This window comes from Stenella coeruleoalba (assembly GCF_951394435.1).
Source record: "Stenella coeruleoalba genome assembly, chromosome: 6".
Classification (NCBI taxonomy): domain Eukaryota; kingdom Metazoa; phylum Chordata; class Mammalia; order Artiodactyla; family Delphinidae; genus Stenella; species Stenella coeruleoalba.
Genome location: NC_137151.1, coordinates 104,576,772 through 104,595,474, shown reverse-complemented (window position 1 = coordinate 104,595,474; position 18,703 = coordinate 104,576,772). Strand labels below are relative to the sequence as shown.

At 33.1% G+C, this 18,703-nt stretch overlaps 1 protein-coding gene across 1 annotated transcript in view; it reads right to left on the bottom strand.

Annotated features, from left to right (window-relative positions):
- SPAG16 (sperm associated antigen 16) overlaps nucleotides 1–18,703 on the bottom strand; it is an 885,716-nt gene that overhangs the window by 847,956 nt on the left and 19,057 nt on the right. Inside the window, exons 4-5 of the mRNA XM_079924326.1 lie at nucleotides 15,019–15,137; nucleotides 9,033–9,170 (exon numbers count right to left, since the gene is read on the bottom strand). Of these exons, the coding sequence (XP_079780452.1) occupies nucleotides 9,033–9,170; nucleotides 15,019–15,137 (257 nt within the window). The remainder of the gene's footprint in view (nucleotides 1–9,032; nucleotides 9,171–15,018; nucleotides 15,138–18,703) is intronic.

Below are 18,703 nucleotides of genomic sequence, written 5' to 3'. Positions count from 1 at the left end.
AAAAATAAAGTTTGAAATATTCATATAAGCTATTAATATTTAAACTATATAGTATTTTCTCATTATATTAGTAGAGCATCGTTGTGTTTAAGAAAAACTTTTATTAAGACAGACACCAAATATATAAATTCTATTTCAAGTACAATGAAGCAAGTTATTCAGTGAAACATTCTATTTAGATTCGTATATCAAAAAGAACACACTACTTAAATGCTTTTCCTTAATGAGATGGCAGAGTGACTAACTTCCCCATTTCAGGAAAGCAGCATATCAAAATATATAATTAAATTATAAAATATCAAGATACTCATATATTTTCATACTATAAAAGCACTGTCCCCAAAACTCCATGTTTAACGTATTAACGTGATTTAATAATGTACTCTAAAAAATTATTTTTAACTGAATGCTCCAAGTAAAATAATTTTTATTAACTGAATAGTTTTTAATAAGCTTTTAATAATAGATTTATTGAGTTATTCTGTTATCATAATTTGGCAAAAGGTATCATATAAACATTTTCTTGTTTACATGCACCAATCAAAGTAGGCCATCTTTATCATGTATTTTTTCGTGTGCAAACTTGAATCAAAGTAATTTCTGATAACAGTACTGTATAATTACCAATTATTTCATTCTCTTCAATTGGTTATAAATAAATTTGTTTAACCCACTACAATTATTATTGGAATAATTGTCAGATAGCCAAAATACTACTCAGCTAGATTAGATGCAAACTTTCATTATATTCTTAACCAAAAAAGAAAGGGGTATACCCATGTCTGGAAAAAAATACCTTCTTAATTTAACAAGCAATTACCTAAACACTAAAGCATGAAATTTTATGGGCCTCATTATTATCTTTATCCACAGTGTGTGTTTCTGAAAGTCATTAAATTAAATGGGTCTTTGGAAATGCTGGGCACTCTTTGACCTTTCATAGAAGTGAATTTTGTAAGTGAAATTAGGGCCTATTAGTAAAGCACCTAATTTTTTCTCAGTATTAACAGCCGTTTGATTTTCATTATGCCTATATTTTCCGGCAGAAGATAAAACCAAGTATTTCATTATTTTTAAGATGGTACACTTTAATCTTCTATTTAGAAATCCCAGTCAGTATTATTTCCTGCCTAATCTTCAGGACTCTCAATAAAACTTTTCTGGTCTGCATTACATTTCCTTACTATAAAAGCTCAGCAAAGGAAGACAGTACTCTAAATGGGGCAAGATGTAGCTTCAGAGAAAATTATTTAAATTCCCATCATAAAAGGAAAACGATGCCTACTCCTAAGGAATACTATAAAAGAGGGAAAAATCTTCAATTAACTACTCTAAAAATTATTAAAAGCTTAATTAAAGAGCCAAAATGGTTTTTTTCTTAATTTTTATTGGAGTATAGTTGCTTTATAATATTGTTAGTTTCTTGCAGTACAGCAAAGTGAATCAGTCATATGTATACATATATCCACTCTTTTTTCCATTTCCTTCCAATTTAGGTCATCACAGAGCATTGAGTTCCCTGTGCTATACAGTAGGTTCTCATTAGTTATCTGTTTTATACATAGTAGTGTATATATGTCGATCCCAATCTCCCAATTCATTCCAACCCCCTCTTCCTCCCTTGGTAAACATAAATTTGTTCTATACATCTGTGACTCTATTTCTGCTTTGCAATAAGTTCATCTCTACCATTTTTCAAGATTCCACATATAAGCAATATTATAAGATATTTGTTTTTCTCTTTCTGACTTACTTCACTCTGTATGACAGTTGCTAGGTCCATCCATGTTTCTGCAAATGAGACTATTTCACTCCTTTTTACAGCTGAGTAATATTCCATTGTATATATGTACTACATCTTCTTTACCCATTCCTCTGTCAATGGACATTTAGGTTGCTTCCATGTCCCGGCTATTGTAAATAGTGCCACAATGAACATCGGGGTGCATTGCATCCTTTCAAATTACAGTTTTCTCCTGATATATGCCTAGCAGTGGGATTGCTGGGTCATATGGTAGCTCTATTTTTAGTTTTTTAAGGAACCTCCATGCTCTTCTCATAGTGGCTGTACCAATTTACATTCTCACCAACAGTGTAGGAGTATTCCCTTTTCTCCACACCCTCTCCAGCATTTATTGTTTCTAGATTTTTTGATGATGGCTATTCTGACTGGTGTGGGGTGATACCTCATTGTAGTTTTGATTTGCATTTCTCTAATAATTAGTAATGTTGAGCATTTTTTCATGTGTTCGTTGGCCATCTGTATGTGTTCTTTGGAGAAGTGTCTATTTAGGTCTTCTGCCCATTTTTTCATTGGGTTGTTTGTTTTTTTTTATATTGAGCTTCATGAGCTGCTTGTATATTTTGGAGATTAATCCCTGGTCAGTTGCTTTGTTTGCAAATATTTTCACCCATTCTGAGGTTGTCTTTTCAATTTGTTTACGGCTTCCTTTGCTGGAAAAAGCTAAAGTTTCATTAGGTCCCATTTGTTTATTTTTGTTTTTATTTTCATTACTCTAGGAGGTGGGTCAAAAAAGATCTTGCTGTGATTTATGTCATAGAGTGTTCTGCCCATACTTTCCTCTAAGAGTTTTATAGTATCCAGCCTTACATTTAGGTGTTTAATCCATTTTGAGTTTATTTTTGTTTATGGTGTTAGGGAGTGTTCTAATTTCATTCTTTTACAGGTAGTTGTCCAATTTTCCCAGCAGCACTTATGGAAGAGACTGTCTTTTCTCCATTGTATATTCTTGCCTCCTTAGTCATAGATTAGGTGGCCATACGTGCATGGGTTTATCTCTGAACTTTCTATTCTGTTCCATTGATCTATAATTCTGTTTCTGTGCCAGCACTATACTGTTTTGATTACCGTAGATTGGTAGTATAGTCTGAAGTCCGAGAGCCTGATTTCCCCTAGCTCCATTTTTCTTTCTCAAGATTGCTTTCACTCTCTGGGGTCTTTTGGTCAAAGTGTAAAAAATTTTGTTCTAATTCTGTGAAAATTACCCTTGGTAATTTGATAGGGATTGCACTGAATCTTTAGATTGCTTTGGGTAGTACAGTCATTTTCACAATATTGATTCTTCCAATCCAAGAACATGTTATATTTCTCCAATTGTTTGTGGTATCTTTGATTTCTTTCACCAGTATTGTATAGTTTTCTGAGTAGAGGTCTTTTGCTTCCTTAGGTAAGTTTATTCCTCAGGATTTTATTCTTTTGATGTGATGGTAAATGGGATTGTTTCCTTAATCTCTCTTTCTGATCTTTCATTGTTAGTGTATATAAATGCAACATATTTCTGTGTATTAAAAAAAAAGTACACACTGCTATATTTAAAATGGATAACCAACAAGGACCTACTGCATAACATAGGGAACCCTGCTCAATATTATGTAACAACCTAAATGGGAAAAGAATTTGGAAAAGAATAGATACATGTATATGTATAACTGAATTACTTTGCTGTAAGCCTGAAACTGTCAACATTGTTAATCAACTATACTCCAATATAAAATAAAAAGTATTTTAAAAAACATATTTCTGTGTATTAATTTTGTAACCTGCAACTTTACCAAATTCTTTGATGAGCATTAGTAGTTTTCTGGTAGCATCTTTAGGATCTTCTATGTATAGTATCATGTCATCTGCAAACAGTAACAGTTTACTTCTTTTTTTCCAATTTGGATTCCTTTTATTTCTTTTTCTTCTCCAACAGCCATGGCTAGGACTTCCAAAACTATGTTGAATAATACTGGTGAGAGTGGGCATCCTTGTCTTTTTCCTGATCTTAGAGGAAATGCTTTCAGCTTTTCACCATTGAGTATGATGTTAGCTGTAGGTTTGTCATATATGGCCTTTATTATGCTGAAGTAGGTTCCATCTAAGCCCAATTTCTGGAGAGTTTTTATCATAAATGGGTGTTGAACTTTGTCAAAAGCTTTTTAAAGAGCCAAAGTGTTAATAGCACACATTCACATAAGTCCCTCCTATTTGCCAGGCACAGCTACAGGCCCTGGGGATATACTGAGCACAAGACAAGTCCCTATTATATGGAGTTCACAATGTAACAAAAATGTATACATTAGATAATTAGATGTAAAGGGCACAAATTTCGAGCTCCTTCATCTAATAACCTTATTAGGTTATCTTTAAAGATAACCTAATAACTGGAAAGAGTAACCATACAAATAGAAGACTAAAACTTATAAATATATCAATCCTTCCCCCCAAAAAAGTATGTATGTATAAATATATGTGTACACACACACACATTCTTCCCAAATTGTTATAGATTCAACTCAATCTTAATTCTAATCCCACCCCTGTCTTTCTATAGAAATTGACAAAGTGATTCTTAAATTTGTACGAAAATGCAAAGGACCTAGGATAGTCAAACTGTCCTTAAAAAAGAAAAACAAAGCTGGAAGACTAACTCTATCTGACTTTAAGGACTTAATTAAACTTACAGTAATCAAGAGTGTGGCATTAGTATAAGGATAACAAATAGGTTAATGGAACAGTATAGAGTATAGAAATAGACCCACAATTACAGGGTCAATTGATTTTCAACAAAAATGCCAAAGAAATTCAATGAAGGATGAAAAATCTTTTTAAGAATGGTGCTGGAACAATTGACTACTCCTACCGGAAAGAAAATTAACCTCTAGCTCATACCTCACACACTATACAAAAATTAAAGCTAGATCACAGGCTGAAATACAAATTCTAAATCTGTAAAGGTTTTAGAAGAAAACAATATTTCTGTGACCTGGGAGTAGGCAATGGTATCTTAGCCAAAATATCAAAAGCAATATTATAAAAAAGATAAATTAGACTTCCTCAAAATTTAAAACTTCTGCTCACCCAAAGACACCATTAAGAAATTGAAGAATCAAGCCATAAACTGGAAGAAAATATTCACAATATTCTGACAAAGGATTTGTAACCAGAATATATAAAGAACTCTTACAACTCAAAAATAAGACAACTAATTCAACCAAAAACAGGCAAAAGATTTACACAGAAAGCAGGATCAATGAATGGCCAATAAGCACACACACACACACACACACACACACAAAATGTTCACAATATCATTAGTTATCAGGAAAATGTATATCAAAACTACAAGAAGCTGCTACCATACAACCACTAAAATGGCTGAAATTTAAAAGACTAACAAAACTCAATGTTGGTGACAATATGGAGCAATTGGAACTCTCATATATTGCTCTTGAGAATGTAAAATGACTCAACTTGAATGTCAGGAAATGGACTAGAAGTTTCTTATACATCTACCCTTCATAAATTCCATTCCTAAGTTTTTATCCAAAAGAAAGAAAGCACATCCTCACAAAAAGACTTGTACACAAATGTTCATAGCAGTATCATTCATAATAACCACAGTTGGAAACAACTCAATAGAAAAAGGGTAAACAAATTGTGGTATACACTACACAATAGAGTACTACTTAGCAATAAAAGGGAACAAATTATTGATAAATGCAAAAATCACATATAAATTTTACAGACTTTAGCTGAGTAGAAGATGTCAAAGACAAAGAAATGAATATTCTGTGATTCCAGTTATGAAGTTCTCAAACTGGCAAAGCTAATCTAAGGTGGAAAATAAAATCAGAACAGTGATTGCCAGGGGAGGGAATGACTGAGAAGGGACACAAAAGAAATTCCTGGATAGACAGAAATGTTCTATAGTAACATGAGTATGGAGGTTACAAGACTTCATCTGTTTGTCAAAATTATGTAGCTAAGACTTGTACATTTCAATTTACGTAAATTATAACACAAAAAAAGAACTGTAAAAAATAATATAATAAACAGGATGTGGGGTAGGGTGTGGGTGGAGATAGAAATAAGAATGGCAGAAAGTTGATAAGTGTTGAAACTGCTGACAGGCCCAAGAAGTTCATTATTTTATTTTGTTTACTTTCTATATGCTTGGTATTTGTTTAGAATTAAAAAGTTAAGAAGTTAAATATTTTTGGTTAAAATAACAATTGGTCTACATTTCAATATAAAAGTACAGTTATATTCTAATCTTCCAAGAAAGAATGTCAAACTCCTACTTATATCATTCCTCTCCAGTATCTAGTATGTATTGGGTTGGTCAAAAACTTCACTCAGGTTTTGCCGTAAGATGTTCTGAACGAACTTTTTGGCCAATCCAATAATATATTTAATGTAACTATAAATCTTTTTAATAATGCTGTTTTTCCCTTAAAAACATCCATAAAGAAATTTTCCAAGCAGTTTTTTCCCAAACCTTTTTTTATCAAGATTTAATTGACATGTAACATTATATCAGTTTCAGGTGTACAACATACTGATTGGATGTATGTTTGTATATATTGCAAAATAATCACAAGTCTGGTTAACACCCATCACGAAACATACAGATACACCATACACCAAATTTTATATTTTAGAAGATAATCTACATTTGCAGCAAATATAGGGAAAGCCCCTGTTCTAAAATTGGCATTGCTTACAGCAGAGAAAAAGACAATTTCTTTTTTAATTATAGCAATTCAGATATTTTACAGTGAAATATTTTCCCTTTTCATCTCTTCCTTCATGCTTCATCATTGCTGAATTTCAAAAATAATGATATGATAATATTTTTTAAATCTAGGGATGACAGCCTTTAGAGATATTGATAATAATAGCTGACATTTTCACAGCACTTTGTGATTTACACAGCCCTTTAATATAGATTGTCTTATGTAGTTATCACATCACTCCCTAGGAGTTAATAATATTATGCATAATTATTCCCAGTATAACAATAAGGAAACTGAGTTAATAAGTAGCAGAATATTGGAAGCTAGGTATTTGAACTTTAAGTTCAGTACTCTTTCCATGGCAAATCTTCCCTAGATAAATAATAAGCTTACAGCTATATGATTTCACTGATTTTTCTAGATTCATCACTAAATGCTACCAGTTTAATCAAGATAATGTATAACACATCTGTAACCTGACTTTTTATGTATTAAATATTAATTATTATTAGAAAAGTATTTGACATCTACATTTATCTTGCTTTAAGAAACAGCCTTAATTCTAAAAAAGAAAACTTTAATGTAAATTCCTTAAAGGGAATCCCACGTTTATCACTAATTCCTACTGGGAAAATATCCTCACAAGTCAAATTGAAAAACCTGTGTGATGAAACTTACAATTTGGGGCAAACTTGTAGCATGACAGAGGTAGTTTTGGGAATTCTTTACAAAATTTCAGTCTCCATTTTCTGGGAATGTATCCAACAAAATTAGGCCACAGGGACATCCTTCATCAAAAGGGGCTGTGAAGCACAATTTGCTTAATATTCATTCAATGATATAAATATTAGGCATTTACTAAGGGTCAAGCAGCTTTCCTTCAAATTTTCCATGTCAGGTAGACTAAGCTAAATAAATATTTTCCTTTTCTAATTTGTATAAGTTTAATTATATCAAGTAAGATAGATTTGAGAGATACCATAAGCCCACTGAAACTAAAACTATATTTTAGTAAATACAGTAAATTTTAGAAACATTTAGTAATCTGATATTTTAGTAAACATGAACAAGAGACAGATTTCATTTGAGTGATATCTGTTTGAATCATGGTTTCTTTTAACATTAAGTTAATAATTTGCATGGGCAACAGTTTATATGGTTTTGATTATAGTTATTAAATATAATATTCAATAAACAACCAGTAATAAAAATGATCATTTCATAGCACTGGGGCAAAACTCATTGCAGAAAGAGGCTCTACCTATTCAAAAGAAATTAGCAAACTTAGGCAATAATTCAAAGGAGATCAGGAACTGAAACAGTATGCCAGGCAGCACTCTGAAAAATTTGCTGTGTCAAATTCCCAGTGCATCCATTAGGTGTGAGTGTCAGGGCCAAGAGTGCAAACCACTTCTGAGAAATGGAACTGAGGATAGAGAGGATGCTGGTTCTAGTACTATCATTTTGTGGATCATCATACACTTCCAACTAAAATGTAAAATCCCAAATAGTACATCCATAGATAATATGAAAGTTGTATAACTTGCAAAATACATTTCTGTAAGTGCACATAATAACTGAATAAAACAATCGTACAAATTATCATTTATTTACCACCACCTTTCAAAAGCAGAAGCTTATTTTAAATGTTTCCTTCACCTGGCAATACAGTCTCGTTTCTTTACATTAAAGTATTTTACAAAGATCTTAGAAATATTATGTTCCTTTATGGTAGTTCTGTTTATCTAATTTTTGTTTTAATATGATTCTTTAACAGAGAAAGCCCCTCTTCAAATGTTTAATAAAAATTAATGAACAAAGGATAAACTGTCTACTCCATATCTAAGCATTAATTTTTCACCTAACATTGTCTTAGATGAGTATGTTTACCCCAAGTCAACACATTCACATATTTGTCTTTGCCAGAATAACACTGCACATTTATCTAAGTTTGTTTGCCAAAACTTGCATGTCTTTCATTAATTTAGAAAGAAAGAAACATGCAGAGATATTTGGTTTCTGTTACGTTTCTCTTCTGTGCATAAATTCATGCTATGAAATTACAAAATAACAGCTCTCTTTGGGCAACTTTCAAATACTGAAATTGCTCTACTAAGAATACACTAGCTCCTTCCTTCCTCTAGCTTTCTATAATTTTATTATTATCTCAGAAATTAGCTTACCCTCATAGGGGAAGATTTCCACAAGCAATGATAAGACTATCAAAATACATAAGGAAGCGAATGTTACATAACAAATTAACAACCTCCTGCACAACCCCCTGCATTCCACTCTTGTTGGTGAATTACAGTTGTGAGTGTTCTGCTCATCTGTTCAATTAATTTGCTGGTGAAGCCTTTCATATTCTTTCCAACTAGAATTGACATATAATTCATTTCTCCAGAGTTAAAGCTCTGTTGCATTAACCACCATCCACCTATTAGCTAATTCAATGCCTTACTTTTATTTAGTCCAAAATTTTTTTTAAAAGTCATTAAAAAATAACATACTCAGCTGCTTGTTTATAGTGCTTCAATTCTTTCTTCAAAATTTTGTTCTCATTTTCTAAAAGCATATTCTGAGTGTAGACATCTGGAACATGCCCGCCACCTCTAAGTTCAGTTACTCCCTTCTGTATCAACTCATACCTAGGATAAAATCAAACAAAAGACTTTATATTGTTTCTTTCTACTACATTGGCTTAATTTATGTACATTTCAAAAAGTTAAATCACTTTTTAAAAATTTATTTATTTATTTATTTATTTATTTTTGGCTGCATCAGGTCTTCATTGCTGCACATGGGCTTTCTCTAGTTGTGACAAGCAGGGGCTGCTCTTCGTTGCGGTGCGCAGGCTTCTCATTGTGGTGGCTTCTCTTGCTGCTCTTGTTGCGGAACACAGGCTTTAGGCACGTGGGCTTCAGCAGTTGCGGTGCTTGGGCTTAGCTGCTCCACGGCATGTAGGATCTTCCTGGACCAGGGCTCGAACCCATGTCTCCTGCATTGGCAGGCGGACTCTTAACTACTGCGTCACCAGGGAAGCCCAAAAAGTTAAGTCTTAGGGAATGTTTATAGTGATAAGTTGCAATATAATTTTTTAAATTTAAAATGTCAATATTCATAAGATATTTTTAAAATAAAATATTAATGAATTGCTAAGTACTAATATCATCATGGTGCATAAAATATAACTGAACATCTCCTATGCTCCAGGCACTAGTCCAGACACTGGTGAAATTAACAAAAATGTCCAAGTCCTAATGGACTAATGGAGTTTCCGTTCTAATGTGGATGGTGATATATTCTATGAAGTAAAATAAAGCAAGATAAGAGAAACAGAGAGACTGAAGTAGAGAATGATGGGGGGTGTTTGTGAGATTTTTTATAAGGTGGCCAGAGAAAGTATAACTGACAAAGTGATATTTCAGCAGGAAACTGAAGGGAATGAGAGACTAAGCCATGTGGCTATGTGGGAGAGGAGCATTCTTGGCTGATAGAAAAGTAAATGTAAAGGCCCTGAGACAAGGAGGCGTTTGACAAATACAATACAAAGCAAAAAGCCAGTACATCTGTAGTATTTGGAAACGGAGCCAACTAAGTGAGTAGGAAAGAGAATGGTGAAAGATAAGTCAGGAAGACAGCAGGGAGCCAGAAAGAGGAATTTTACTCTGAATCAGAGCCATCAGAATGCTTTAAGAGACAAGTGACACTGATCAGATTTATGTTTTAAAAGGATTAGTCTGGAATCTGTTTGAAGAAACTGACTCTAGAGAAGCAAGAGTAGAACCAGAGAGTCTAGTTAGGAGGCTGCTGCAATAGTTCAGGAGAGAAAGATTGGTGGCTTAGACAAAGTTGGTAACAGTAAGGATTGTGAGGAATGGGTATCTTCTGGACATGCTGTAAAGATGGAGCCAACAGGATTCTCCTACAGATCAGATGTCAGGTGTTGGTTAAAAAAGAAAAGTCAAGGATGACTCCAAGGATTTTGGCTGAGCAACAGACAGACATTTAGTGGGGACAAATGCAGTAGGAACTGGGTGCTTAGAGAAATCAAGGAACTGTTTCTATCCATGTTAAATGCAATATGTCTGCTGGGCAATTAAGTGAAAATGAACATTATAAGTACATGTCCAGAGTTCAGGGGAAAAGTTAGGACATGCAGTTTAAATCTGGGAATGATCAGTAAATAGATACACTTTCAAGTCACAAGATTGGATGAGGCCAGTTAGGAAGTGAATGTAAAGAGAGAAGTAAGGAAGACCTAGGACTATTTCAAGATTGGGAAGAGAAGGAAATACTACCAAATAGAGACTAAGAAAGAGAGGGGGCAGTGAAGTAGTGAAAGAATAGAAGAGTGCTTGGGTCAGGGACCAAGTGAAGAAAGTGTTGCAAGAAATAAGAAATGGGTAACAGTGACAAATGACGCAAGGAGACTGAATAGGAGTACTGAGGATCAATCACTGAATTTGGAAATGTGAAGTCACTGAAAAAAGTTTCAGTAGAGTCATGGAGGTGAAAGTGGAACTAGAGTAGGAATGAGAGAGTAGGAAATGAGGAAGTAGCAACAAACTCTTTCAAGGAGATAAGCTATAAAGCAGAGCCCAGGAAATCAAGATGAACCTAGAAGAGAAAGTGGAGTCCAGGGTGTTTTGTTTTCTTCTATTTTTTAATATATGACATATTATTGTACATCTCTATGCTTATGTGAGTGATTCAGCAGAGAAGGAAAAAGTTTACAGTGCAGGAAAGAGAGGGGACAATTGCAGGAGTCATGTGCTTGAGTAGGTGAGAGGAGCTGGGATCCAGTAGAGGAGAGCTGGCCTCAGCTGACAGCATATATGGCTCAGCCGCTGTGACAGGAGAGAGGGAGAATGCTGACAACAGAGGTGGCAGGTTGGTAGAGAGGAAGCAAGAGTTGTGGAACTTCCATTTTCTCAGTGAAATAAGAAGGAACATCAGAAAATCATTTATAAATCTGTAAATAAGTACAATTTTAATCATTATATGTAGCAATTAATAAAGTTAAATAAAAAACAACCAGAGCATAGAAAAACATTTCAAGTAATATAGTTATTAACAAAGAAATCCCTACAAAGCTTGCTATAGATGAGCTAAATATTAGTTTAAAAATGTTTAATTTTCAGCATTTTCATATTTTCAATCTTAACTTTATTAATATATTACACATTAGTAGTCATATGTTTTGTGCTATATATATATCTTATCTGATACCAAAAAATAGCAAGAAAACCCCTGTAAAATATCCAAAAGTTTAAGATAATTGAATCAATATTAAATGATATTTGCCACAACTTACAAAACAACAAATAGATAATCATTTAAGCATAAAATCACTTTTCTATACATATTTGGAATGTGATTTATACTTATCTCAAAAGAGAAGACATAAGGATTGACTGAAGTATTGGACCATAAAGTTTTTCTGACCATAAAATTGGTTTTCAGCAACTTGCTTTATTTAATGCAGAAAAAAAATCACTAAAGAAATTATTTCAAGAAGAAAAAAAAGTGATATGAAGGCCACTAAAATAAATGCTATGTAAATAAATTAATATGTGGTAAAAGTTTTAACTGCACTACCCACGTTTGAGTAATTATGTATTATGCCAAATTTTATTGGCTAAAAGCAGCAATATTTATTTACCCTTTTGTGAAAATTAAAGGAATATTATACTAATTTATAATTTCTTCTAAAATTAAGAAAAAATTAAAATAGCAATTAAATACTATAAATAATTGCACTATTACATTTGATGGCATTTTTACTACCATCCAACCTTCAGTAGAATGGTAGGAACAGAAGCCAAACTGGAGAGAACCAAAGATGTAAAAGAGTAAAGAAAGAAAGAAAATAGCCTGTTTTCAAAACACTTGGCTGTAAAGGGAAGAAGAGTTGGAGTGAGTTAGAGATAATAAGAGGAAGAGGCAAAGAGCAAGAATGTACATTTTGCGTGAGTCCTGACCTTGTTAACAGCCAGTAAAACAATCCAGTGGAGGAAAGGAGATGGTTGACATATGCTCCGTAAGGGTACATAAAATGCACTACCATAATTTCTCCATTTTAACTCTTTCTTTAATTTTGCCCCCAGGGAAATTATAATTGTCCACAGAGCACTTCTAAAGGGTCATAAAAATATCATTAACTAAACCCATAGTGCAGGCTTTGTGTGGTTCATAGAATATTATGAATATGTATAATCTTTTCTGTGTGTGTTAACAGTCAGAAAATAAATATTTAGAATTTGGAGAAAAAAAAGAAGTTTCTGGGCCATATGGTCTCCGCTGTGACTAATTAACTTTGCCATTAAATGTAATAGTGTGAAAGCAACCAGAGACAAATAGACAATACCTAAAAGATAGGTCATGGCTGTGTTCCAATAAAATTTTATTTACCAAAACAGGAGGCATGTTAGATTTGGCCCCAGAGCCTTAGTTTGCTGACCCCAGATTCAATGGATTTACTGCAATTACTGTTTGAGGAATGAAGGAACATAAGCCAAATTTCACTGCCCAGGTTTTTTGGTTTGGGGAGTTTTTGTTTGATTTTTGTGGGTTTTTTTTTTTTTTTTTTTTTTACAAACCAACAATAGAGAAACCTTGCTTCACCCCTTTTGTAAAATTAAATGAATTTACAGCAATGATATATTACAAGTGTTTTTCTCTATAATAAGAAATTATAAAAATAATATATATGGGCTTCCCTGGTGGAGCAGTGGTTGGGAGTCCGCCTGCCGATGCAGGGGACACAGGTTTGTGCCCCGGTCCGGGAAGATCCCACATGCTGCGGAGCGGCTGTGCCCTGTGAGCCATGGCCACTGAGCCTGCGCGTCCGGAGCCTGTGCTTCTCAACGGGAGAGGCCACAGCAGCGAGAGACCCACGTACCGCAAAAAATAATAATTATATATATATATAAAATATTCCTACAGTCTTACTATGCATAATAAGTAAAAGTTTCTGATCAAAGTAAAAAATGTTTCATTTGAAATAAAAATATCCAATACAGTATAATCTCATTACAAATAATTTGTAATCTCATTACAAACTGGTGGCTAGGGATAAGAATAAAATAATTTGAACCACAGTATTACTAAGCCCATATAATGAAGAGTTATTTATACAAATTTTACATTATGATTACAATATTATGCTAAATGTAATGCTTACTTAGGGGTTCTATAAATCTTAATACTATTGTACTTTTCTGAAATTTCATCTCAATTCAAATTGCTAAATCTAAAAGGATAATATGGCAACAAGCACCTAATTAAGAGCATACTTGGTTCCAGATTTCTCCAAGGGGATCATTTCATACTTTGGACTGGCCAAACATGTAAGCACTACATGTCCTAACACATATCTTTAGAAGAAAAAAAGGAAACTGAACCACATTAATCTTTCATTAGTACTGCAAATTAACCATCTACCTACTTTTATAAAAATGTATTTTCTAATACATTTGTAATTATTTCTTAGGGACATTTTTATAAAAATCATTCACACAACTTCCAGATTTAATAGGAAGAGTATTATTTTTGTACCATCAAACTTGTTCTTTTTCCTAAACTGTATTAATCAAAAATGGTTCTCCTAGTTAAATTTATTAACATTAGACATGCAATTTAAAATAATGAAACTGATTTCTTTTATGTGCATGGTCTCTGTAGATGAGAACGAAAAAAAGCAGAATATAAAAATTAAATCGAAGTTGGATTAGTAGAAATTACAAATTGCACCTATATTTAAAATTAGGATTGAACTCCAAAACACTATAAACAACTTTATATACCATACTATTCCTTCTTTCTATAATATCAATGGCTTTTAAAAATCAAACATTTTATTATCCAATTATTTAATAATATTTTGTTAACAAGTGTTAGGACTCTGAAAATGTGTCTGGTGATATTACCACTACGGCAAAGGAATAAAGACAGTATGCCTGCTGATTTTCATAACCAATAAGTTATTAAATTTTCAATTATAACAAGAAAAAGGTATCACTTGACAATGTAATTCCACTTACTTCTAAATGAAGGGATATTTGTAGAAAAAAAATTAGTTGTGTGAGTAGAGAAAAGCAGGCCATTACACTCTAAGTAAAACAAGCAAAGTAGTACTGTTAGTAGGATGTCTTAATACAGGAAATTATACCCTTATAATTATTCAAAAGACATTTAAAAATATTTTATCAAATAGCTTCATATTATATAACTACAGGAGACATTCCATTTTATTGATTCTTGAAAATCACCTAAATTTATATATCTAGAAAAGATATTAAAAATTTCTTTGAAATTGATATCCTGATTGTGTGTGTATGTGTGTTGTGGTTTCAGTGGTGGTGATGAAAAAAGTTTCTATCCAGTTCATTCATTTTACATAAGCCGAGTCACTCAAAGTCTTTTAAGATGATTAAAAGTACACATGTTAAATAATGTTAGTATTTCTAGAGAACTATTTACTTAATTGTTTACCATTCAGACTGAAAGCAATCAAGAGTTCTAGTCATTCCCATTTTGATCAGGAAATTGCAGAGAAAGCCTTCTATTGCTTCAGGTACTGCATGCTTTGAAGAAAGGACTGTTTTCTGCTCCTAAAATTTAAATGTGTAATTACTTATTTTGAAAATATCAAAGCTTTGATTAATTGTACACATAGGCCTTACATTCATTCATTCATTCATTCATTCACTTTTTAAAGAATTTTGTTGACTATTATGTCCAGGAACTATTTTAATCACTAGGGATAAAGCAGTGATGAAAACAGACAAGACTCAGTCCTCATAACTAATAGTCAAGAATATGGGGACAGAAAATGAATAACTAAATTAAAAATATATAGTATGGTAGATGGTACTAAGTGCCTGGGGGTACAGACAGAGGGTTGAAGCGAGGGAAAGCCAGGTAGGGAGCAGATATGTGTGTAGAGCTGGGCTGCTATGTACATAGGGTGATGAAGGAAGATTTCATTGAGAAAGCGGCATCTGAACATAAATCTAGAGAAGAGGTAGAGTCACGTTCCAGATACAGCATTAGCAAGTACAAAGGCAGGCAAGACTGTGATTGGATTGTTTGAAAAACAATAAGGAGGTCACCTTGCCCTAACAATAGTATATAACAAATTAAATATACATATATGTATAGATCATTTAATTATTTTAATTATTATCATTATAAAAAGAAATGTGGTTTGGGTGCCTTGATTTCTAGAAACACTACGGAAGAAATTATGTGCAAAGAGGGCTCTTGTACTATTATTTCATAATGGAAATAAATAAGTCTATCAACTAGAGTTGATAGAGTTTATGAGAACCCCACCATGCCCACTTATTTACATATTGTCTATGGCTGTTTTTGAACTACAGTTGAGCAGTTGCAACAGAGACCTTATGCCCTTCAAAACACAAAATATTTTCTATGTGACCCTTGTGAGAACAAGTTTAGAGATCCTTAAACTAGAGAAATGGAGATATTTCAGCAAGTGAGATATGAAAGTAGGACAGTCATAACAACTACCATATCACATATCACTGTATAAAATAAACCAAGTAATGGGTAGATTCTTAATATCAACAGCATCATTGTCTCCAGAGTACATTCATTTTCTTCTCATTGGTAAGAACTCAGTAATCTCACTGCAGAATATTTGGATAGTCAGATCTATTTTCACCTATAGAAACCCAGCAATGGACTTTCCTTCCTACTTCCCCTTCCCAACTTGGTAATGGTTATAGACCAGGTTACAAAGAATGCACACAATGGTTACACAGAAATGCACTGAAGAAAGAAAATCTTTCTTGCTACAAAAAGTCCTTTAAAAGTTCTATAAATACTTTAATACTGATGTTAATTACTAGTGGCTATTATGACAATCAAAATAGTGATGAGTTTAAGCAAATTTAGGGGGCTACAGAAAATTCCTGGCAAATGATGGGGTTTTAAAAGGTTTTTTAAAGCTCATGCAGAATAACTTCTCTTTCCTAAGATCATTAAAAAAGATATCATATAACAATGATGATTATGTGTAGGACCCTATATCAAACATCATGCGAGATGCCAAAGTAGCAAGAGTACAGCACGCCTGTCATCCATCAAGTTGTTGAATTGTGGTAGAAGATTTTATATTTATAACTGTTAAGTAAGGACATAATATAGCTCAAAGCAAGCATTCATTATACTTAATAAATGCTACCTTTGATTTTGGGTCAGTAAATTTGAACATGATATTTTAAGATGAGAAGGATGATAGTTGAAGGAATCAGGAACATAGGAGAAAAGGGAAGACAGACTGTACCTACTCTAGTTTCTAAAGATGCCTATGGACTGCTTGCTTACAAGATGCTTGTGTGTATGGTTGCAACACATAAGATTCCTGCCTTCTCAAATAAATGTTTTCTCTTCCTGAACACATCTTACATACACACCTTGAAACATCCAAAACAGAAATCCAACCACTTTAAACTGCCATAGTTCTTACTTATACATTGAGATTTATAATCCTGACAATATATTTATGTATCTAATCTATAGTCCTTCAGCATTATACACCACACACACACACACACGTTCCAAGCTGTAACGTGATCATAAATGTCTCTTTTATCTTTATAGATAATATTAACTTAATATATATATGCTGAATATCACCCATATGCCAGGCACTGTGTGAAAAGTGCGAGGAATTAAATATGAATAAGACACCGTCCCTGTCTCAAGGAATTGAAAGACCAGTTGAGTAAAAAACAAAACATATAAACAAATAACAGTATAGAAGCTCTACTATTTGTGATTAGTTTTGATTATAAAAGCCTATATATAAGTCTACACAGAACATCATACATACAGCCAATAGGTACATTTATGTAATTTTAAGTTGCATTTTTATCTCAATTATACAATATATACAACTCTCATTACAGCTTTAAAACTAATTTAACGATGGTGTTAATAAAGCACCTCAGAATAAGGACCAAAAGAGCCAAGGCTCTAAAAACTAGCAAATATGCCTCACTTTACAAAATGCTGAATTATTAAAAAATCCATCCACATGTGACCCAGAAATCTGTTGGAGACAAAAGTGGCTCTAGCATGTTGCTTAGTTTTTTCTATGAAAGTTATAAAGGTGAAATTTTCTAATTAGAGAGGTTTCTAAATAGTGTCTCGTGTGAAAAAAATAGAGATCTTCTTGGTAAAGTGATAAAGGTGGAAAGTATTTCACTTGCCTTGGGTAGGTAAAAGAAGGCTTTGTTAAGAAAGACTCTTAAGTTGGAATTTATAGAAGAAGAGGAAGTTCAATGGGTGAAGAAGGATGGAAGGAAATTCAATGCAAGAAAAACATCAGAGGCAAAGACAAGGAATGAGAGTTCAGTCCATTCAAGCTCAAGGTCTTATGGAGAAAGGACCAAAGAGAAAGTTGGAAAGCCAGACAGAAAGCACATCAAGAAGGTCAAGGCAGACGGAAGGATGGAGACATTGCTGATTTAAGTAGAGGAGTGATAAATTCAAATTTGTGTTTAAAACCTCCTTTACATGCAAGTAGAAGGAGGCGCAGTATCAGCAGCATGACAGTAGCTCTGATGAGAGAAGACAGAAGGTGAATCTGAGACGAACTAAGTAAGGGATGAAAGCGAAGAGAAGGATATGAGATATGTTGAGAACAAAATCAGAGAGGACTTAAGAATTAATTAAATGTTGAATACCAAAAAATTACTGGACCATATATCAAAACTGTCTTGATATAGTTTGAACTATTCCACTCAGTGACTTTCTTTGAAAACTGTTTTTTTGACTCCTGAGAATCAACTCTTTAATTCAAATTAAGTCAAAGATACTAGTTTGAAGAATCTATAGGCAAGGCTCGGGGTACAAGTAGCCTGGTTCTTTAACTGAAATTAAATGTGTACATCAAGGGACTAGGAACTCAATAATGACAAACAGCTCTTTTTATTGTGATTTAATCATTGAACATATAAAAGTAATGAAAATTATTTTATGTATTTATTTCATTAGCATATATGATATGTAAGATTTAAAATGAACTTTAATGAAACCAAAGTCTAAAGAAAAGGAGACCTTCAAGATGGCAGAAGAGTAAGACGTGGAGATCACCTTCCTCCCCACAAATACATCAGAAATACATATACATGTGCAACAACTCCTA